This window comes from Lithobates pipiens, unplaced genomic scaffold (genome assembly GCF_037356315.1).
Source record: "Lithobates pipiens isolate NorthernLeopardFrog02 unplaced genomic scaffold, aLitPip1_a1.2 Scaffold_8, whole genome shotgun sequence".
Classification (NCBI taxonomy): domain Eukaryota; kingdom Metazoa; phylum Chordata; class Amphibia; order Anura; family Ranidae; genus Lithobates; species Lithobates pipiens.
Genome location: NW_027507903.1, coordinates 533,300,879 through 533,324,422, shown reverse-complemented (window position 1 = coordinate 533,324,422; position 23,544 = coordinate 533,300,879). Strand labels below are relative to the sequence as shown.

The window sequence follows — 23,544 nt, the reverse complement described above, 5'->3', positions numbered from 1 at the left end:
TAGGAGCCATGGGCATGGGACCCCAGAAGAGGAGGGTCAGAGCTGCTCTGTGCAATACCATTTCAGTGACCAGTAACGTCCTGTTCAATCAAATTTCCAGTACCACAAAGCCATTTCCCAATATTTAACCAAATGCCATAGCAACATAAAACACATTGAAAATCGACCCATGTACAACCTATATAGGTGTGCTGTTTAACAATGCCAAATCTACCATTGACTTGTAAATGACCATGAGTCCATTATTAAACTGAGCTGGTTTATTTATCAGTATTCCCTTCTGATAAGCAGATAAAGAACCATTTGTTGAGACCATGCCATGGTGATTACAATATTACACAGCATTCTGATGTCAGTAACAAAATGTGTCTAATTCTATACAAAAACATAATTATAATAACAAGGAAAACACAAGTGGATTCTCCACTTGAACCCAATGACAAATTTACAAAAACAAAGTGCAAAAGCTCTGTAAGAAGATGCCATCAGTGCAAGTATAGTGCCAGGAAATAGAGGGTTGTCAGGGTTGGCGAGGCCACTGTTCCCCCTGGTGTAACAGCCCTTGTAAATAAATGTCCATGGGATAGAGCCCCTTATGGTCATGTATTGCCCATTAATAAAAAGCTGTACTAATGGAAATACGGAGACTGCCAACGATGACCTCCTGAAAGTGCTAGCTGCCTGGCTCTCTCTGGTTGTAATACTTTAAGATACTGGCCAGGGGCATGTATGTAGATTAAAAGTCAGAGGAAAGGCATAACTCTAATCTCCATATTAATTACAAGTCATTGATTTAGAAAGTAATGCAACCACTGGATCAGCAAGGCAGCCATAGACCAAGTATTTTCAGAAGGGGTCAGCAATGTCAGTTTTCAAACTTCTTCACTACAGATTTTCATTTAAGCCAATGAATTCTCTGAAATAGGGTTTAGTTATTCCCCTGTCTGTGTATCTCCCTCGTTTCCATGCAGCTGTATCAACCGCTACATAGATCAGTCTCATCTTCTCTCCCACTCAAGCACATGATCTTCTCATCACAAAGAACGATTCCTGAATCCCCTGTGATGTGGCGTCTCCTCTCCAAGGCACTGGCACTCTCTTGCTCAATACAGTCATGTCGATACACAAGGTGATCTGTCGCAGATACCTCCTCTGGAGCTTCTTGCTGAGATAGCGTTAGATCTAAACTTGCAGAACTAGCTGCAGGAAAAGGGTGGCTCTCTCCATCTGTGACAGTTTCCTCCAAAATTTCAGAATAGGGTGGTGGAGGCGTGGGTGGGTCCTGGGTCACTTCTTCATATGTAGGCAGTTTGCAGGTTGGCCAGACCTCTGTAGAAAAAGTCAGACGTGGAAAAATGCCACCACAACATTACAGCAAAAATGTACAAAGCCTACCCTTTTATACTGATTGTATATTATTATAGAGAGCATGTAATGTTTGTATGGTGCCATCATACAAAGTCAGTGTTAATAAGACAACTTAGGAAAAATAGGATTTTTGTACTCACCGTAAGATCCTTTTCTCTGTAGTTCACTGACTGACACAGCCCCTTTATTCTTGACCATTGGGTTGTTACGCCACCTTCAGGAGAGGACTAGGCAGAACATGTTGTTAACATGTACAAAAAACAGAACCTTCTAGTTCCGCCCAAGGGGCAGTCCCTTCAGTAACAACCCCCCAGCCTGCTTCCTGCAGCCTCAGTGCGTCAACAAGCAGTATAACATAATCAATAAGAAGGGAGGGTGCTGTGTCAGTGAACTACAGAGAAAAGGATTTTACGGGGACTACAAAAATCCTATTTTCTCTTACTTTCACTGGCTGACACAGCTCCTTTATTCTTGACCATTGGGACTTCCCCAAGCAGTATTATAACGAGGGGTGGGAAACAGCATAAAAAAAATAAAAAATACACCTACAATCAGAAGTGATCACTAACAGGGGAGACACCACCTCATCTAAAATGCATCAGAACTTGTAGTAACAATGCAACAGTGCATTATACTCAAAAGGTAACTGTATTTTCCTTAAACAGAAAAAAGAAGTGCAGAATTGCAACATTACACGGCCGCCCACAAACACTTTGCGGGCAAGCAGGCATCAAAAGATTCGCGCTGAACAGACGACTAAATCGCCGCCTCTCACCAGAGCGACTGACACACGAGATCGGAAGCCCAAGAGACCCCAATTGTCCTGGTGGAATGGGCTATGGCAGGAAAGGGGGGCACCTACCCCTTCAAGGTGTAGGCCTGTACCACATCTGTGTGATCCACCTGAAAATGGTGGTCGACGAGACCGCCATACCTTTTTTTCGGACCAGCTACCGAAAACGAACAGAGAAACTAACTCCTGAAGGGGAGCCATGGCAGACAAATATATACCTTATAGCCCCGACCACGTCCAGGGAATAAAGGGCCACCTCTCAGGATGTGTCGGTTTAGGACACAGAGATGGTAACACAATATCTTCATTGATGTGGAGCGCCAAAACCACCTTCGGCAGAAAGGAAGGTTTGCGGACGCAACACCACCTTATCCCTGTGGATAACCAGATAGGGCGACTTGCAAGACAAGGCCGCCAGTTCCGAAACCCTTCTGGCCGATGTAATGACCACTAGAAAGACCACTTTCTGGGAAAGAGTCAACAAGGGAATTCCTCTGATGTTCTCAAACGGCGGTTTCTGAAACGCCAATAACACCAGGTTCAGATCCCACGGGGGTAACGGTGGACACCGGAGGAGCTACAAGTCGGACCCCCTGAATAAAGGTGCTCACTAGAGAGTGAGACGCCAGGGGTCGCTGAAAAAAGACAGCCAAGGCGGATATTGGTCCTTTAATGGAGCTCAAAGCCAACTTCTGGTCTACTCCTCGCTGTGTAAACAGCAGGATCCTGGAAACTCCCGAAGGCGAACCCTCCCCACCTGTATGACGAGTGGGGGCAAACCTTCATGTGGTAGCACTTTGCTCGCAGGCTCGAACGGACGAAAAACCTCTTTTGAGCAGAAAATGAGGGCCCTTGCCTACGGCATGGCCCCTTAGCCTTCCTGGCCTGTGGGAGCAAGGTACTCTTCCCACTTGTGACATTCTTAATAATGTCATCCAACGAGGCTCCAAAGAGCCGCTCGCCAAGGAAGGGTAGATGCGTCAATCCTTTTTTTAGATGCCTGGTCCGCCGACCAGCATTTCAGCCAAATCAGGCACCTCAGCACCATTGCTGACACTGAAACCCTGGATAGCAGAGGAAGCGTATCCAGAACCGCGTCCCAAGCATACTCAAGACCGTGTACTAACTGGTCTGCTAGTTCCACGCTGATGGGAGTAGCCTGCTGCTTCTCCATTCGCAGTGCATAAGTTTGTCCATTCAGTAAGTATCTGCAACACAAGTCCTGTGGTCAGTACTGGCCCCACAACCGTAAATAAGGAACGGGCCACTGCCTGGGTTCCTGCCCGTGGGGACTTTACCACAGGAGCCCCCTCTACCAAGATCATAGTTACCTTATCTAACCTGGATACTGGGGAGTCCAGGACCGGAGGAGCCGACCACTATTGCAGAAGGCTCTCCACAAGGGGGTAATGCACCACCATGCTTTTTGGGACCGAAAGGGTCCGTTGCGGTCACCACCATTCCTCTATATGAACTTATTGAATAAGTCAGATACGGAAACACCTTAGGTGTACAGGCTGTCTTACGGGACCCAAAAGGGGCCGCTACTTCAGCAGAAGGGTCTGCTGTATTCTGAATCTTCAGGGTATCGCGCACAGCTGTGATAAGTGCTCCAACTAGTGCTTTGTCGCGCGCGGACCCGGACGGGGACTCATTCTCACTGCTCGATCTGTCCTGGTCAGCGTCATCTGAACGACAGACCAGGGGCCACCAGTCTCAGTGGGGCCCGAGTCTGCGTCAGAGGAGGACAGGGGGCAGGGGTCTGCCTCTGGAGGACAGGGGGCAGGGGTCGCTTTTTACCACCTTTGCGCTCGCACACCACCTCCACCCTGGCAACGAACATTTTTAGGAGCGCTGAAAAGGCGTCCAAAGGCCCTGCACTGTTTTCAGACGAGACGGTTGCAGTGAGTTCGGGGGAAGAAACACCAGTTTCTGAAGCCATGATGACCCTACCCTGTGTGCCACCTGTTGGGGACTTAAGACAGTGATGGTCCCACCCTCATAACTGCTGCAGGCTGGAGGGCCCCCCACCGCAGGACTCACCACCCTGACCTAGTTCTGCGCTGTCCAGCTAGGTGTGCCTGTGTCTTGTGTCAGCTCCCAGGTGTCTGTGAAAGGAAACCGCACTGTTCTGAGCCTCAGGGATCAGCGCTGGGCATGAAAAACGTGCTAGGCTACAACAAAATGGCAGCTGAGCGTCCATTATAAAAGGACATAATCACAGGGAAAATGGCCGCCAAACTACAGAAAAATGGTTCCTGACCATGCTTCTCCCTGGTCACATCAAACATGGCCACCAAAGCACTGTATACAGAGAGAGACAGTGAAACACAGGCAGAGAAAATGGTGGCAGACAGTGCTACATCGATCAGCAGAAACAGACCTCCAGACACCCAGGGGAGAGACAACAGGCACCCAGGGCACAGCCACCCAGTGCAGCCCCCCACCTGAGGTGAGAGCCCCCTGTCTATGTGACCCACTCACCGCTCAGCAGCCCATGCAGAATTCCCCCCAAGGGGGGGGGAGATAGGGACAGGGAGAGAAGAGAGGGAGGAGAGGCACCCTCTAAATCAACCTCCCGGGGAATGCCCAGCTGCTCAGCCCCACCGAGGCAGGGAGAGCTGTACTTACCAGTCTGAATGAGCTGGGGACATTCCATCACAGACTCACTCTCCGATCGGTACATGGTGGCTGCTAGTCCAGCACACTCTGACGCAGACATCAGTAGCCCGGCATTGCGCTTACCGGCCGCCCCAGGAGCCTGAGGGGCATGTCGTGGCTGTTGATAGCAGATCACAGGATCTTAATCTTGCACAAAAAGGCAAACAACTGCAGAAAAAAATCCACGGACTGATGGGCCGGCAGGGTTCCTAGGTCCTTCTCCTTCACTAGGCAGAAAGAAACAGAGGCTGCAGGAAGCAGCCTGGGGGGTTGTTACTGAAGGGCCTGCCCCTTGGGCGGAACAAGAAAGTTCTATTTTTTGTACATGTTAACATGTTCTGCCTAGTCCTCTCCTGAAGGTGGTGTAACAACCCAATGGTCACGAATAAAGGAGCTGTGTCAGTCAGTGAACGCAAGAGAAATTAGGATTTTGGGTTTGGACTGCCACCCCCCATGAATGGATACTGGCCAAAAAAAAGAGATAACCCCTCCCAGCTGTAGTGTAGTACAAGGGTCTGCCTGATTGCCTACAAATTTAAACTCTTAAGGTTTGACCTCATATTATATGGCTTTGGTAACTCTGAAGACAAAAGTCTGCAGAAAATCTAATAGTGTGCATTGGGTCTAAGCCTCATTTTTGTAGCAGAGGAACAGACAAGAGGGGAAGGATCTTGGTATCCTGTGATGGAATCCAAGAAAAGGATTTTACAGGTAAACGAAAATCCATTTCTTAACTCATACAAAGGACAAAGAGGACTGAGGCTACATTCGTGCAGGGTGCTGGTGCGATTGACGTCAGATTCTGCCGATTCCTGTAGTTGTTTCTGTCACCTGTGACCGACTAGCTCCGGCCACCGAATTCTGTACACTTCAATGACAGGTCAGCGGTGGCCGCAATTATCTATGGCTGTCTGTCCAGCGGTGATCTGTACAGTGTCTGTACAGAAGAGCTGGAGAGTGAAAGGAAGAAGCAGCACAAGGAGTATGTTCAAAGGAGGAGAGAGAGCAGAGCGACAAACAGATGAGCTTATCACTACAATGCTTATCCTTTCACTTTCCTATTACAAGGTGGGATCAGGTCCAGGACAACCTGGGCTCAGAGAAAGTGAATTAACCACTTCCCACCCATGGCCGTCATATGACGTCCTGGACTTTCAGTGGGAATATCTGAATGATGCTAGCAGCCACAGGCATCAATCAGATATCCTTTTTTTCAGCCGGGGATTCTGTGCACCATAAGAATGATCATAGCAGCAGTTCCACCGCTTGATCGTTCTTACAGGCGACGGAAGGGGACATCCCCCCCCTCCCACCGCCATCCGGTGCTTCTCCGGGCTCTCCCGTGCCATCGGAGACCAGGAGAAAGAATCGTCCGGCGCCGGATGATGACGATAGAGATTTCCGGTGACCAGATGGTCACCAGTCATCTCTATGACCGTCGGAGGCCCAGGCGCGATGTTATGACGTCACGCCCGGGTTCCCGGAAGTAAACAAAGCCGCGATCGTGTCTGTCAGCATGGAATCGTTGAAAGCCTGGAGGAGAGATGTGGGGTCTTACTGACCCCATATCTCTCCATAAAGAGGACCTGTCACATAGATTCCTATTACAAAGGATGTTTACATTCCTTGTAATAGGAATAAATGTGATCAAAAAAAAGTTGTAAAAGTAAAAATAAAAAAAATAAAGTAAAATAAAAAAAATTTGTTTTTTAAGACGCCCCTGTCCCCAGTAGCTCGCGCTCTGCAGCGAACGGACACGTTAGTCCAGCCCACATATGTAAGCGCCATTCAAACTACACATGTGAGGTATCGTCACGTGCGTTAGAGCACAAGCAACAATTCTCTCTCTAGACCTCCTCTAACTCTCAATATGTAACCTGTAAAAAATTTTAAAGCATCGCCTATGGAGACTTTTAAATACTGAAGTTTGGTGTCATTCCATGAGTGTGCGCAATTTTAAAGCGTGACATGTTAGATATCTATTTACTTTGCGTAACATCATCTTTCACATTATACAAAGGGCTAAGTTTACTGTTTTGTTATTTTTTAAATCATGAAATGTTTTTTTTTTTTCCAAAAAAAATGCGTTTGAAAAATTGTTGCGCAAATACTGTGCCAGATAAAAAGTTGCGATGACCGCAATTTTATTCCCTAGGGTGTCTGCTGAAAAAAAAAATACATAATGTTTGGGGGTTCTGAGTAATTTTCTAGCAAACAGATTATGATTTTTACGTGTGGGAGAGGAGTGCCAGAATAGGCCCGGTATTGATGTGGTTAAGGCTGGGTTCACATTGCAGCGATGCGGGAACGCCGCGAATCCGCGGCGGGTTCATGTATCGCATGCCTCCCGGTAGCAGTTCACACTGCCCTATGCGAACTGCTGGGAGTGTCAGTGAAATGTTAATGACACCCCCAGATCAGTTCGCATATCGCAGTGCGATCTGCAAACTCGGGCAGGAATCGGATCGCATGGTGTGAACACCCATGTGATCCGATTCTGCTGCGGACCAAAAAAAGGGTCCTGTGCGAGTTTGGAGCGGGTGTGATGCGAATTCAGCCATACTATCTGTATGGCTGAACTCGCATCGCACAGAGATCGGATGTGATTTGCAGTGCGGTGCGAATCACATCCGGTTCTCGTAGCCGCAGCAGTGTGAACCCAGCCTTAAGGATGTTGGACATCAGGAAACGTGAGGCAGGTGCAGCGTTTAGAACAGTGGAGCTTGTGTGCAAGCCTGTACTGAAATCAACAGGACAGGTGCACTGGCTCTGATGTCCAAGCAGCTCCTGTGTTTGATGGACAAAGCAGAGCTGCCAACTCCCAAGTCCATGCAAATTACTTTATTTGTACATGACAGTGAGTATAAAACAAGGGCTTAAGCATTTTGGCAAAAAGCCTTGATCACAGCACATAATAAAATGAAACCATAACAAGTTCATCTGCACTAAACATTATATAATTACAAATCAGTGACAGGTGATACACCTATCATTGAGTTTTTATTATATAATTGATGTATTGAATAATGAAGAGGTGGAGCTTGTGTATTATACCATATTTAAGTTATGTCTCATTTTATTATGTGCTGTGATCAAGGCTTTCTGCCGAAATGCGCAAGCTCCTATTTTATACTCTCTGTCATTTACAAATAAAGTAATTTGCATGGACTTAAGAGTTGTCGGCTCTACTTTTTAGTTCAAGTAGCACCGATGTTGGACATCAGACTGAGGACATCTAATGGTAGAAAAAAAATAAAAAAAGTACTGTGGAGGAAATCTTTGGACCGAAGGTGAATATTGCAGCAAAGGTGTTTTTTTTTTAAAATCTTTTAATGGGCTACTTAATTTTTCTTTTGCGATTTCTGGCTGGAGTTCTGCAAGTTTCAGGCAGTTTTGAAACCTTTAGGCCTCATGCACATGGGACGTTTTTGGACGTTTTTACAGCGGTTGTTTTTGGCAGTAGATTTTTTTTCTACAGTCATTAAACTCTCCATCATGTTATTCTATGTGTCCATGCACACATAGGCTGTTATCAGTAGTTTTGGGCAGTAGCATTTTTGAGCAGTGAAAAAAAAAAAAAAAAAAAAAAAAACTGTGGGCTCTAAGAGACATTTTTTAGCTGTAAAAACGCTCTAATGCTGATAAACGTCAATAAACGCTCAAAAATAATCGCTCACCAACGTTTAATGTTTTTGATCCATTGGAAAAATTTTTTTTCTTCAAATAAGAAATGGTAATGCGGAAAAAACGAAAAAAAAAAATGCCATTGCAAAAAACGAAAAAAGCTGAAAAGCTACTGGCGTTTTTATAATAATATTTTAACGTCCAGTGTGCATGAGGCCTAAAGATAAAATAGGTATTTAGTGTTACTTTGATACTTTTTAGCTCTAAACACACCTCAAAAGCTCCTCCATGAAAAATGATACATTAGTGCAAATAAAAAAAAAAAAAAAGTATAATGGACAGTACTCAATTTTATCTAACTCTAAACAATAAACAGTATTGCACCAGAAGCTGATGAGCTCTGTCTTTCTATTTTATCTTTGCAGTTGCCATTTCTCCTGCTGGTTGACCGAGCAGCACGCTCACTACAAACCACACCCCTTAACCCCTTTCTTGTTGAACACTTCAGTTCCTTAAAAACATTTTTTATTGCACAGGACTAATCCTTTTTCTGTGGATCTTTTCATTGTGTTCTTATTTTTGCTCGTTTTAAGACTCATTGGACTTTAGTGCTATGTTGGTATTTTTTATTTCTTTTTTTTTTTTTTGAAACCTTTAAAGCAGCCAGGAGAAACACAAACCACAATCAAGCAAAGTAATATTGTATGCAGATTGCAGTACATTTCAGATTGCTCTACTCAGAATGAAAAACATTATTTATGGGTTACACCACTTTGGACACCAATTCTGTCCTTTGCCTGGCCTTTCCAAATAAGCCTAGGAAAAGTGGTTTCTTTTTTTTTCCCTTTTTCTTTAAATAGCCTGTGATGTGAATGGCACGCAGTCCAGCTTTCTGGAATCTATATTCTTATTTCAGACTGATGCAGAGAACAGGACTCACACCAAATATTTAGAATTCAGTTAGTGCCAACTAGGACATGAAATGGCTTGATATAACCTACAAATTTAGCTATCAACTGCAGGAGTTTAGGTGCACTGGCTCCCTAGACCTGATATTTGTGTAGATGACTGGGCTGAGGCACTTCTGTTAAGCCCCGTACACACGAGCGGACTTTTCAACATCCAAAGTCTGACCGAATGATTCCGTCAGACTTTTCGATCGTGTGTGGGCTGCAACGGACTTTTGATTCGCAAAAGACTGACAGACTTTAGAAAATGGAACATGCTTCAAATTTTTCCGACGGAACGCCGCCGGACCCAGTTCCTACCGAAAAATTTGCTCGTGTGTATGCTATTCCGACGGACTAAAACCGACGCTAGGGCAGCTATTGGCTACTGGCTATGAACTTCCTTATTCGAGTCCAGTCGTACGTCATCACGTTCGAATCCGTCGGAGTTTAGTGTGATTGTGTGTGGCCAAGTCTGCTCATTCGAAAAGTCCGGCAGAACTCCGGCAGAACTCCTTCGGAAGTCTGTCGGACATAAGTCTGGTCGTGTGTACGCGGCATTAGTTTCTGCAACCCTCTCCTAGACTCAGAACTTCCACTGTTCAGGGTTAACCAGAAGTCGTTTATAGGACCCAACGGTTCACAAGTCATTCCTGTAACAATCCTCAGAGGTTCATTATATAAAACACACTTAATGAAGGCTAGAAATTACCTAAGGCAGTTGAAGCAGAGGCAGATGGAGCGACCCCCTGGTAGGCCATAAGGCTGATCTCCCGCTGTCTCAGCTCCTGCTGATGTCTTATTTTTACTCTGCGGTGCCGATATGCACAGCAGCAGCCTGCCAGAATGATGAGCGTCCAGGCCAGCCAAAACCCTGTAAAGGAAACACGCCATACTGGAATTAAAACAGAAAAAGGTGTAAAAAGAAGGACTAAACAATTTTTTTTTTTTTATCCACTTTCAATGTGCATCTGAACCTGCAAGGAAATGTGACTACTCCAGGAGAGTAAATTCCCTAGTGCAGCCCCCTTCCTCTTCACACGTCATAGCCCTTGAGTGACAGCTCTGAGTCTGCTGATATCACAACCAAGATGGTAGCTCAGCAGTCTCAGGGATTTTGGATGTCTACACAAATAAGGTCTTTAACGTTACCCTTACCAATTTAGTAAAAATCAATAATCACAGACATGAGCAGAATAGATACAGGCATTATAATCCCTTGGCAGGTTTCCCTCAGCAGCAAGTGTTCTAAGCCAGGCTGTCAGCATTCACAGCAGGGAGTCGGGCGTTCAGATCAGCGTGCAGCCGCCGACAAGCTACACGCCAACTGCTCTCTCTGTCTGGAGACTTCCCGGCTGTACAATCTTAGGTGCCGCCCTCACTACCACGTGATTTGGAGGGCTGACAGCTGATGGGCATTACACAAAGGGGTTGCCAGGACAACATGTTTCAGAGGGCGTGGCCTATTTCTTTAGGTCACATTTCATTTTCATAAAAGGTTTTGCACCAGAGCCTGTGCGTTCTTTTTCCCTTTATGCGTTTTCCATGCAACTATATGTTGCTCAGACTCGCACCAAACATGCACAGGACCCTTATTAGAAAAACTGCATTCACACTGAAAATCAGTGTGTTCTGGAACATCCGAAATTGCATCAGTGTGAACCAGGGCAAACTAGCTTGTTTGGGCTAAGATGGTCAGATTAAACTATTTTCTACACTAACAGGTGCATCTGCTGGGCACACTATATAAACAGCCCTAGCTACATACAGTATACAGCACTGTGTTCCAGCAGTATTATGGAAACTTCCCTTTCCAGAACCCAGAACAAAAAATCGAGTTGGACTGAGAGCTGCCCAGCCATTCAAAGGCAGCTTTGTACGCTTCCTCTAATGACTGAAGTGGGGTGGAGGGCAGATGATGTCGCAATCTCTGACTCAGCCAGTCAGAGGAAGCCTTGTATTTATTCAGAGAATACAAAGCTGCCTAAGAATGGCTGAGTAGTGCTCTAAATTCACTTTCAGTTGGCTACACACAGTTTATACAGCCCACCCAGTGGGCTGAGTAGAAAATTGTTAATTTAGGCCAGCTAGGTGAAAATAACTAGTTAAAAGAGACAGTAAACATGAAGATCAGATTTAACACATACATTAAATAATCAACTACAAACCTGTAATTATCTGTATTATAAGCAAATCTATTGGCAATAAAAGCCCCACTTTCTGTGCTGCAATATGACAGAAAAGAGATTTCGGCACCAAAAACTCTTTCAAGTAGCAGTTAGTAGTGCATTACTGTCTGTGAACGTTTGAACAACATCTTCCAGGCACTCATAATATTGAAAATTAAAACAAAAACTGTTCTGAAATATCAATTACATGTATATATTAGCTTGAATTGGAAGCCAAGGTTAAATACTGCATCAGGTATAAGAAAGTATAACCAGACAGGTTTTAGTGAGGTGAGCCTAAATAAACCAAGAAAGTCCTCTGTAAAGTTCGGTTCACATCTATGCAGCCTGCTATAATCCATTTCTGCAGTGCTTTTTGCTGTGCGTTTTGTGATTTTGCACACGCGATTTTACAGCAATCTGCTTTTTTTATGTTTTTTTATTTCCTTTTTCAGCCAATTTGTGTTGAACAGATTAAAAAACGCAGAGCGTGGCAAAACCACAGCAAAAACGCCCTTTATGCTTTTTCTGAAAAGAAAAAGAGCGAATGGCAAAAAAAGGTGTTTTTTTCTAGGTGCCACATCCGAATTTCACAATGAAAAAGAGAAGGGTTCCCTAAGTGGACTTTATAGGCAACTAGAAAATATTGTATAAAACTATGTCGCGATAATGTAATCAACATATTTTTTTATTAGAGATCAAACATGATTAAAACATAGAAAGATGTGAAACATTGATTAAATGAACAAAGTCAGTTGGTACCACCATAACAGAGAATTTTCATAACAAAACCTCCATACACCCAACGTGTTTCAGGATAATGTGCAGTCCTTCTTCAGGAATGCAAAGGAAGGAGGAATTCATCTAAAGCATAAATATATAATATATAATCAGTGACTTTGAATAAATAAAACATTCACCCATGTAAAATACATAAATAAATGTTAAATTCTCAAATGTAATTCACTTACATAATTTGGATAAGCAGACTGGGTTTAATTGGGTATCATTAAAAATTGTAGGCAAAAAAGCACGTAGAGGGTGTGCTGGTGGGGCAACTGTCTTAGTGCAAGAAAAGTATTGAAAGAGTCTAAAGGATAGACTCAATGTTGCTGTCTTCAAAGGGCAATCACCTTCCCGCACTCCAGAGCAAGGGGCTGGCCAAATAAATATGCTGGGGCCAGACAGGGAAATCCCTAAAAGAGTAAGAAAAAACATATACCAAAATTGTATCCAAAGTTTGCAAACGGTGTTGCAAAAGGTAAAAAACATACTATATGCTCCAAAAAATGTGTGATAGATTAAAAGTATATACCTGCTAACTTGTTGTGAGGCCCCCTGCAGCAACTGCAAAGTAAAATGTATAGTCACATCGGGATATATTGGTAACCATATCAAAGGTTGATATAAGTATGAATATGCATGTATAGGGTTCACGTTAACAACTAAATTTAAATAGTAACGAACAGTATAATAGAGTTGTATTTAATATTAAATATATCCCACGTGGAGATAGATATACATGGTATATGAAATTCATAGTAATCGCTGAGTTTGTATAGTAATAAATATAATAAAATGTATCCGAAATTAAATATATTACACGTGAAGATAAAACTAAATATAGGGGGTTCATGATGGTCAACAAGTTTAAATGGTAATAAACATAATGGGTTGTACTAAATGTTGGATACATCACACATGAAGATGAAAAGATCACAGCCAGGGACAAACAGCTGGAAAAGTGCAGTGATTAGAGAGTGATGAGTATTATTTACCTTGCACGTAATGGAGTAAAAAGGAAACAGCCGCAAGTCCCGACATCCAGCCATACAATGCTGGATGTGGGAGTGCGCCGGTCCTTAAATTATAGCAGCTGATCCCCTAATCAGCTGATGCAAACAATTTGCGATCAGCCAATAAGGGGGGAGACTGCCGGGAATATCCTCTGATGGCCTCCCGGAACGAGCGTGCGTGGCGCAGCCCCCACCGCGCATGTGCGAATGCTAGCATGTTAGAGCGGCGTCTCGCACACCCAGCCTGCCGACACAATCAGCCTCAACCCGGAGTGGCAAGATTGAGGCTATGGGCGGTGATATAAAACGTCCATCAGCCTTCAAAGCACCGCCTAGGTTGAGAGATAACCTGGCGGCTTTGTGTGCCGGTGTTCTGTCCAAAAATGTTCGCCTATCGAATACTGTCTGCCCCGTAGTGCGCTTGCGCAGTACGGAGCACAAGGAGATTCTGAAAATCTCCGAAGATGAACGGCGCTTGCGCCGTGAGTCCAGGTGCAAGCCCCACCATCCAAGTGGACACACAGTTAGAGGGCCCCTTTGCGGGCTCGGCCTCGCTTCGCTTGGCTCTTTTTATTCTAACTCTATGTCCACTTGGATGGTGGAGCTGGTGGAGCTTGAACCTGGACTCACGACGCAGGTGCCATTCATCTTTGGATATTTTCGGAATCTGCTTGTCAAGTGTACTATACTTTTAATCTATCACACATGTTTTTGAGCATATAGTATGTTTTTTACCTTTTGCAACACTGCTTGCAAACTTTGGATACAATTTGGGATACGTTTTTTCTTACTCTTACTTTTAGGGATTTCCCTATCTGGCCCCAGCATATTCATTTGGCCGGCCCCTTGCTCTGGAGTGCGGGGAGGCGATTGCCCTTTGAAGACCACAACATTGAGTCTATCCTTTTAGACTCTCTGAATACTTTTCTTGCACTGAGACAGTAGCCCCACCAGCACACTCTCCACGTGCTGTTTTTGCCTACAATTTTTAATGTTAACCAATGAAACATTGAAAACCAGTCTGCTTATCCAAATTATGTAAGTGAATTACATTTGAGAATTTAACATTTATTCATGTATTTTACATCGCTGAATGTTTTATTTATTCAAAGTCACTGATTATATATTGTATATCTATGCTTTAGATGAATTCCTCCTTCCTTTGCACCCCTGAAGGAGGTCTGCACATTATTCCAAAACGCGTTGGATGTATGGAGGTTTTGTTATGAAAATCTTCTGTTATGGTGGTACCAACTGACTATGTTCATTTAATCCAGGGGTGTCCAAATTTTTTTCAAAGAGGGCAGGATTTGATGAAGTGAACATGCGTGAGGGCCAACCATTTTGCCTGACATTCTGTGAACCATTAAAAATTTGGTCTAAGCCCTTGTACACACAGTCAGACATTCCGACAATGCGTGGGCTCCATTGAACTGTTTCCATAGGAAGTAACAGACTGACCAAGTTTTCCAGCTGGGCTATAAAATTTTCGGACAACATGATCCGATCGGACTTTGTCCGATTATGTGTAGAGAATTCTGATCGGACAAAGTGCCACGCATGCTCAGATCAAATTCCGTCAACACGTTAAGTGCAATCGGATTTTCTGACAACTTTGTCCGACTGTGTGTATGCAACAGTTTCGGACAAAATCCGACGGATTTGGTTGTCGGAATGTCCGACCGTGTGTACAAGGGCTAAGAGTGTTCGTTCGAGCTCTAATACACTGCCCAACAAGAATTATCTTGCCTTTGTGGCTGTGTGTGGGGAAGAGATGAGCTTGGGCGTATTATTTGGATATACCGTATTTATTGGCGTATGGCACGCACCTTCACTTTAAGAGGGAAGTTTCAGGAATTTTTTTTTAATTTTAAATAAAGAACTGTGAAGCAAAATAATGGTCAGTGCCCATCATTGCAGCCTACTACTCAGTGCCCATCTGCAGACCCACCATTGCCATGAATGTAGCCTCACTACTGCCAGGAATGCAGCACCATAGCCAGGAATACAGCACAATTGTCAGGAACGCACACGGCGGCCTCTTTAATTGATGGACAGAACAGTCGTCCAATGGCAGCGCCGGAGACGGGACTTCCTATTACAGAGGCCGCCCATAAACAGGAAATTCTCCTGTGTACAGCTGTCGGTCCAGCCTCCTCCCTGCCCCTTCCAAAGCATATACATCTTTTGTGGCCCTGGCGCTGGGAGATCGTCGGGGGCCACAAAAGATATATATGTCCAAATAACCAGGCGGGCCGTTCAAAACCGGGCCGCGATTGACCCGCGGGCCAGACTTTGGACATGCCTGATTTAATCAATGTTTCACCTCTTTCTATGTTTTAATCATGTTTGACCTCTAATAAAATGTATTGTTATTAAATTATCGTGACATAGTTTTATACAATATTTTCTAGCTGCCTATAAAGTCCACTTAAGTGAACCCTTCTCTTTTTCTTCATGCTTTTCTGCAGCTTCTCCATTGAAGTCTATTGAATAAAAAATAAAACGCACTGTTTTGCATTTAAAAATGTCCATGACCCTTTCCAAAAATGCAGCGGCTGGAAAACATAAAAAGGTCTATCAACACTTTGTATTTGGAAATGATCTATAATACAACTTATCAGGGCCTATTCACACCTATCCACTGTGTTAAAGCTAAACTCCAGCTTTTGATACACTTTACACGCTGGCCCAAACAAACTATTTCCCTCACTAACATGTAAGGCCGCTGGATATGTGGTATAAATTGTATGTAGCTGAGGCACTAGGTTTGAGCCAAGACTTCCTGTCTCATACCCAGAACACAGTAGAGTCAGTGATCAGCCATTCAGAGAAAGCGATGTGTTCTAGCAATGAATACAAAGCTTCCTCTGATTGGCTGAGTGAGAGGTTGCGACACCATCAGCCCGCCTCTCTGGCTCAGCCAATCAGAGGAAGCTTTGTATTCATTGCTAGAATACATCACTTTCTCTGAATGGCTGAGCTCTGCTGTGATGAACTCTACTATGTTGCGGGCTCAAACCCAGAACACAGTGCATTGTGGTGTGCTACAACACATGCGCATTAGTGTGTCGGGGTGCCATTGAGATGCATGTGGCTTCAGCTATATTCAGCTTGTCTATAGTGTTATCTAGAAAGTGGACACAATTTTACTACTTCCCACATCAATTTTTCCTGCTTTAAAGCAAGTTTAGCCACATTAAAACCAGGTACACACAAAAACTGACAGCTCTGATCGGGAGCCGCTGTACTAACCATGCGAGATTAATCCAGAGATCTCCTCCACTGAGCTGTTGTGTTCTGACAGGGGGATGGCTCCCCCTGCCAGAACACTCCGATCAGCGTTCTCTGCAATTGGCTGAGAGCACTGATCGGGCATAGGTTGGCTGCTGGTTTTCAAGCATGCACATCTGACAGAAGAGGCGACACGTCTGACAGACCGACATACACATGGGCAGAATGTCAGCCGGTATATTTAGTACCGGCAAATGTCTCCCATCATTCCGTCCGGCCTTTAGAGAGAGTCTAATCGGATCCTGGACATTCAGACTATTTTCTCTAAACACAACTAAACTGACAACACCTAATTTCAGGTAAAGTCACTTCTGCATTTAGCTTTTCTAAATGCAGAGTGCCAGTGTTCCTGCTTTAACCCCATTTAGATGTGTTTACATACATTTAGTGTGTCCAATCAGATCCTGGACACAAATAATTCAAGTTCAGACATAAATTTTCTTTAAATACAGCTAAACTACACAAAAACACAGGTAAACATTTGCACGGGCATTGCAGCCCATTCATTTGAATAGGATGCTGTAACTGCAGGGAAAAAGTCCCTGACCCTTTTTTTCAAAACGCTGCTGCACAGAGCCGCATTGTGTTGCGGCACCAGGCGGTTTTGCGTACCCGAAAGCTCCTCACATTTTCCAGTGTGTGGGGGTGCCATTAAGAATAGGCATCTGTTAAAGAGCAATGCATTTGCCTGCAGGCCAGGGATCATGTGAAATTAGCATGCGTTCCCCAACCTGCATATGTGAGAACCTAGCCTTATGGAGATTTTTGATTACGGGTGGAAATGAAACAGCAAGTGAGGTAAAATCTTCACAACAGGGACATAGCAATAAAAACGTATAATTCTTATGCATCTTTCCAGAACAAATAAACTACTTGTTTTGACTGAAGTTTTACTGAAAATGTACTCAGTGATAGGTTTGCACAATAACTCTCAGTGGACATTATGAATTCTCAGCAGACATTCACATACTGACTTGGGGGGAAATGGGTTATTTGCCAGGTTGTGTTTTTCCAGCTAGTCTGCTGTTCTGGAATAATGCTGAAGGCGTTTCTGCTTTGCGCATAGAGTATACAGTGCATCCCAAAACTATTCAGATCCTCTTTGCCTTTTTTCAATTTTGTTATGTTGTAATGTAGCCTGATACTACAGTTGTTTAAATTATTTTATTTTTTTCTCATGAATCTATATTCAGTATCCCATAACGACGATGTGAAAACAGAATTTTTTAAAAGTCTGGGAACATATTAAAAATAAAAAAACTGAAATAGCACATTGAACAAAGTATTCAGACCCTTTGCAACAACACTTGCAATTTTAGCTCAGTGCAAAACACATGAAAACTGGCTTGGAGTTTGCAAGAAAGCTTGTGCAAACTCCAAGAGGGCTTTCATGTGTTTTGCACAAGAAAAGGCTTCCATCTAGTCACTCTGCCATAAAAGACCAGATCGGTGGCGGGCTGCAGTGATGGTTGTCCTTCTTTGTTCTATCTCCATACAGGATCCTTGAAAACTCAGTCAGAGTGACCATTACATTCTTGGTCACCTCTCTTACTAAGGCCCTTCTCCCCCAATTGCTCAGTTTGGCCGGACGACCAGCTTTTGGAAGAGTTTTGGTTGTGCCAAGTTTCTTCCATTTGAGAGATCTGGAGGCCACTCTGCACTTGGGTGCCTTCAGTGCAGCAGAATTTATTGATAGCCTTCCCCAGGTCTGTGCCTTCTAATAATCATGTCTCTGAGTTCTGCAGGCAGTTCTTTTGACCTCATGGCTTTTGCTCGGATACTGTATGCATTGTCAGCTGTGAGGCCTTTTACTGAGAGGTGGGTGCCTTATGTCTATTCAATTTATTTTACCACAGGTGGACTCCAAAAAAAAAAATGTAGAAACATCTCGGCAACAATCAAGAGAAATGGGACGCATTGTCTAAGCTAAAATTTCTAGTGTTGTTGCAAAGGGTTTGAATACTTTGTCCAATGTGATATTTCATTTTCTATTTTTAATAAATTCCCAGACATTTCTAAAATTCAGTTTTCACATTCAATTTCACAAATTATTTTTTTTAGCTGTTGTAGTTTCTCTGGTAAAGCCAGCTGTTTTCCTTTTTTTTTTTTCTTTATGAATATATTTTCAGAATATGGTACTACATTAGCAGGCTCTCTTTAGCATAGACTTTCTACTGTCATGGTATCTGAGTGGAGTCCACTACAGACTTACACCACAGTTCATAGTAGTAAGTGCAGCACTCTGTATCACCACAGCAGTATCCTATCTCACATCTGTAAGGCTTCCGATCTTCACCAAAGCAGAACTCTCGGCCCTGCAACAAAATTGTCCTTAGATTAGAGGCAGTGACTCAACCAAAAACATAGCTCATAAATCTCAAAAAGCAGAAAAGCAGATAATCTCTAGATGTGAGGAAAAGTGCTTTGAGTGGTTCAAGTACATATTAAGTAGAAAAATTCAAAGGCACCAAGGTGGGGAGGGGGTATGTAGGGGAACACAAAAACTTTGGTGGTCTCAGAAGATCATAGCACCTTGTTTTAGACCTCTTTGTTTTTCAAAATAGAGGACTCTGGATTTTTAATTTACTGACAACCACTAGCTAGCTTGCACTATTTTCAGGATGGCTCCTTTCCCTTGCATGCACGTTCTTACTCAGGACTAGAGCTAAATGTCTCTAACCTGTGTGCATCAACACAAACACAGCTTGAAAACCTAGAATGGCAGGCCAAACCCCATCTCCACCCCCCCTACAAGCTAACAGATTGAAAGCTGCAGGCGACTGTGCTATCCCTTGCTAATAGTTTCTTGTAAAGTAGTGAGAGTACATACCAGAAGTTCAGGGAGATTGCAAGGAGAGGGCTGGAGAGAAAGCTAGAGCAAGGGTTTTCAAAAGGTAAAAATTGTAACTGCTTAGGCAGAAATACTAAAGAGGAATTTCATCCCCTATAAGCAGACCATAGATAACATGAGTTTTGTTCCTGCAACCACGGGTTACAGGAAAGAAAATCACTTGATTCCCACATCAACACAGTCAAGCTATAGCTGCTGGCAATAATCGCATCCTAAAAATCTGACATACTGGTTGTCCCCAAGTTGATCTAATGATGGACTGACTTGGGTACAATCAAGGTTTGAATCTCAGCCGGTCCCCGTTGAACCAGCTGAGATTCAAACGGTCTATGGCCGGCTTTACCTGTTGTGCAGGGTTCCTTTAGCAAACATACTCACCTTCACAGTGAGTTCGGAGTTATCCTGTTACAACCCACTGCCACAAGCCAGGTTCCTCATTACTATATTCCATTCCTACATTATCGGGAGACCGCTCTATATTCCAGATTCTTGCAGTTGGCCCCCCAATAACAAGCCACAAAGTTTTCCCTTCAGCACTGTGTATCCCTGCAACCTGCAGGCTCATGGGATATGTGTTGAAAATGTCCCAGGAGGCTGCAGGAGCAGGACATGTCATTGTTTCTTAGGCTAGAATGGAAAGAGAGAATGTGGACTGGAGTAAAAAAAACAAAAGGCATAAAAACGGAAAAAAAATAAAAAATAAATTGGCTTTTTTAAATAATGTGGGAAAAGGGATTTGGGTCTGGCAGGGAGGGAAAGTCAATTTTGGGAGTGAATATCTACTTTGAGAAAAATGTTACTTGGAACTGTTTATGAGCATAATCTGAATGTGCAAATGTCTGCTAGGCACTTAAAATGCAGAGGAGCGGACAGAGGTGTACACATGGCATGGCTGTGATGATTTGCAGCAGGAACTATACCCCTGGTGCTTTCAGCAGTCACTACTTGATCTATTCAAGTAAATAGGGTCACTCTGCAAGCACACCACAGTGATCAATGGGTTAAAAAAAAAAAAAGGCAGTGAGAAGTTATCTCATTAAACTAGACTGAAAAAAATAAAAAAACTATCACTTTTATACTACAGTATTCTTATTCTGGTGCCATAGCTTTGCAAACTGAGTATTAAAAGGGGAACTAAAGAAAAAAAAATACTTACCTCTGTTCTACAACCCAGTGTACATTATCCAGGAGAATGAGAATAGGCAAATAGGTGCATTGCACTGCCGAGACACTGCATGTCTGCATGTCTCTTCTGCAATAAAGAGTCTGCCTGTTTGCAACTTTTCCTTTTTTCTATTTTAGTTACACTTTATTATTCTATGGTTTGTCTTTCTTCCTCAGAGCACCAATGCATCCCAAAGTTTCTGGACAATCACCCTATTCTTATTCCCCAAGGTACACCCCAGATGTATTAGGACACATGTACACTGGAGGTTTAGCCCCTGTGCATCCAATCCTGCAGTTTTTGAGCGCCCTGCAAGCATCCGGCCCTGCGGCCTGCAGCCTGTCAAAGTCTATGACAGGATGAAATACTCTGCCTGGATGCTGTACCATGTAGGGCTCTTTACACTCTGAATGCAGAATACTTGTATTCTGGGCATAGGTCTTTGATTGTGTAGAGCCCTAAATGCAGGTACCACTCGGTATAGCATAGGTGTATTTTAGCCTCTCTTTGACAGGCTGCAGGCAGAGGGGCTGGAAGCTGCAACTGTGCCTCCCGGGAGCAAAAAAAAAAAATATTGAAATTGGATGCACAGAGGCTAAACACCTAGAGTGCATTTATGCCTCTGTGCAGGTAAGCTTGGGTGGGCACAACAGCCCTTTCATTTGAATGGGCTGCTGTACCTGTGTGAAACGCAGGGAAAAGTCCCAGACCCTTTTCCTAAAAAGCACTCACAGGGCAGCAACACGTAACTACGTGGTGCTGCAACATCATGCGTTTTTGTGCATTTTCAGATACATGAATTAATGTCACCTCCATGCATCTGCTAAAGAGCAGTGCGTCTTGAATGCTGAGCGCATATGATATACACACCTTCCCAGACCCACATATGTCTGAATTCTTCCCGCTGCGCTATTGTGTTATGCCGGCAGGGAGCCAGAAGAATGCAATGATCACTCCTGGTGGCTAGTCACCAGCAATAATTGGACGGAAAAAAAAAAACAACAGGTTGGTTGTACTGAAATCGACCGATGAATCTAATTCAGTACCTGTCCTTAGACGGATCGAAATCCGGCCGGCTCCTGCTGAACTAGCCAAATGCCGATTAGGGAAGAGCTCAGGCGTGTTTGCATGGTCCACGTGCAGAGCCCGCCAGGAAGTCGGCGCAGCGCTGCGCTAATCACAGGCAGCGAGACATTGCCCGATCTCTGCAGCCGCGCATCGGGAAAATGTCTCACTGTCTGTGATTAGCGCAGCACTGCGCCGACTTCCTGGCGGGCTCTGCACGTGGACCATGCGAACATGCCTGAGCTCATCCCTAATGCTGATCTGTCTATGGTTCATGCTTGTGTGGGTAAAAAATAAAAAAGCGTAACAAACGGCGTGCGATCCTGACTCTTTAGATGATGCATGGGAAGCACCTGTTTTTCTTAACGGCACCCTCAAGCATTAGAAAATGTGTTGCGTTTTTGCACGCTACAAATCGCACAGTGCCGCAGCACTAGGTGACTTGCTGCTGTGCTATTTGTAAAAAAAAACTGTGGTACTTTTTTTTCCCCTGCGTTTCTGCAGGTGGGGCAATCCATAGAAATGAACGAGTGTCTACCTGCAGGATACACAGCATTGGGCTGCAGTTTCATAGTGAACAGGCAGATAACTATCAGAATGGAGGTAAACAAAGCATGGATGATCAGACAGCCATCCTTCCAGTACACTGAATGCTATGGGCAGCAATCCTGCCTCCAGCTTTATATCATATGATAGAGTGACCTAGATGTATACTGATAAACACACGTTAGCAATTACACAATCCTTCTGTACGATGAGAAGAAAGTCTGGCTGCATGACAAAGAAACAATGACATCCACACAGACACAGCTCCAGCACTTCCACACACACACAATGATAGAAGGCAGGAACACACTACACACATAAGCTGATCCCCTCACTGCCAGCTCCTCTCTTCTCATCTTTCTCCAGCCGCTGCCACTTCCTGTTCCTTGTCACCTCTCCTCATGATTGGCTTGCCTAACAACTTCCTGCTCGCTAATTGGCCAGACTGTCTTTTTTTTTTTTTTTGTCTGTACAGAGTGTTTGGAAAGAGGACGCTAGAGGGCGCTCCTGGGGGCGGAAGGAGCTGTGTAGAAGAAGCGTGTGCTGACCGACCAGCAGAGTGAGGTCCTGTAATGTAGACTGAGAGTACAGGAAGATATCATGGAGGTGGAGCTTTATATTCATACTGACGTGCCTAGCTACTAAACCAGCACACATCAACCTAAAGTGGTAATAAACTCCACTGCAAAAAGAAAAAGGAATTGTTACTGCCCCCACAGTTTTTACAAAACAGGTCCCCCGGCAGTCTTAAAGTGGACTTTCAGGCATTTTTTCATCTTTCCACCTATTAAATCTTATGCCCTAGTTGTTTTAACTTTGGATAGTAAGACATTTTTACCTTATGCCTTATACAGCCCACTTCCTGTTTGTTGTCTGGTAGACAGCCTAGGCTTATAGCATCATGCACAGCTCTCTCTCTCTCCTGAGGGTTTTCCAGAAAGGGAGGGGGGGGATGAGTCATAAGAGGGCCAATGAGAGCTGGAGGTGTGCCTCTGTGTGTCTGTGTACACCCAGGAAGTGAACAGGCAGCAGCTTCAGCTGCCCACAGTTAAAATGGTTGCAACCAGACTCAGTGGAGGGAGATTTCTGCAGCATATTTGGCAAGTACAGAATCACAGTATATCTAAAATAATATGCAAAGTGGTTGGAGGGAAGCTTCAGAATGGCAAAGATGTCTTTATTAAAAACTATGAGAGCAGACTGCAGTTCCTCTTTAACCACTTCAACCCCAGACCATTTGGCTGGCCAAAGATCAGAGCACTTTTT

At 44.0% G+C, this 23,544-nt stretch overlaps 1 protein-coding gene across 1 annotated transcript; it reads right to left on the bottom strand.

The window, feature by feature from the left end:
• Positions 1 to 240: 240 nt before the first annotated feature.
• On the bottom strand, positions 241 to 22,682 carry LOC143960715 (WW domain-binding protein 1-like). The gene is made up of 4 exons (XM_077469542.1): positions 22,596 to 22,682; positions 18,864 to 18,966; positions 10,106 to 10,267; positions 241 to 1,329 (listed from the first exon to the last, which is right to left on the bottom strand). The coding sequence occupies exons 1-4, from the start codon at positions 22,632 to 22,634 to the stop codon at positions 977 to 979; spliced, it is 657 nt and encodes a 218-aa protein (XP_077325668.1). The 5' UTR covers positions 22,635 to 22,682; the 3' UTR covers positions 241 to 976.
• Positions 22,683 to 23,544: the final 862 nt, after the last annotated feature.

Bases quoted from the DNA above. Each gene is read 5' to 3' on its own strand.
- LOC143960715 (XM_077469542.1), bottom strand. From the start codon at position 22,634: ATGAGAAGAGAGGAGCTGGCAGTGAGGGGATCAGCTTAT. The intron at 18,967-22,595 runs GTGTGTAGTGTG...ATTTTGTTGCAG, and splicing joins CAGTGAGGGGATCAGCTTAT to GGCCGAGAGTTCTGCTTTGG. The intron at 1,330-10,105 runs GTAATTTCTAGC...CTTTTTCTACAG, and splicing joins CTCTGCTTCAACTGCCTTAG to AGGTCTGGCCAACCTGCAAA.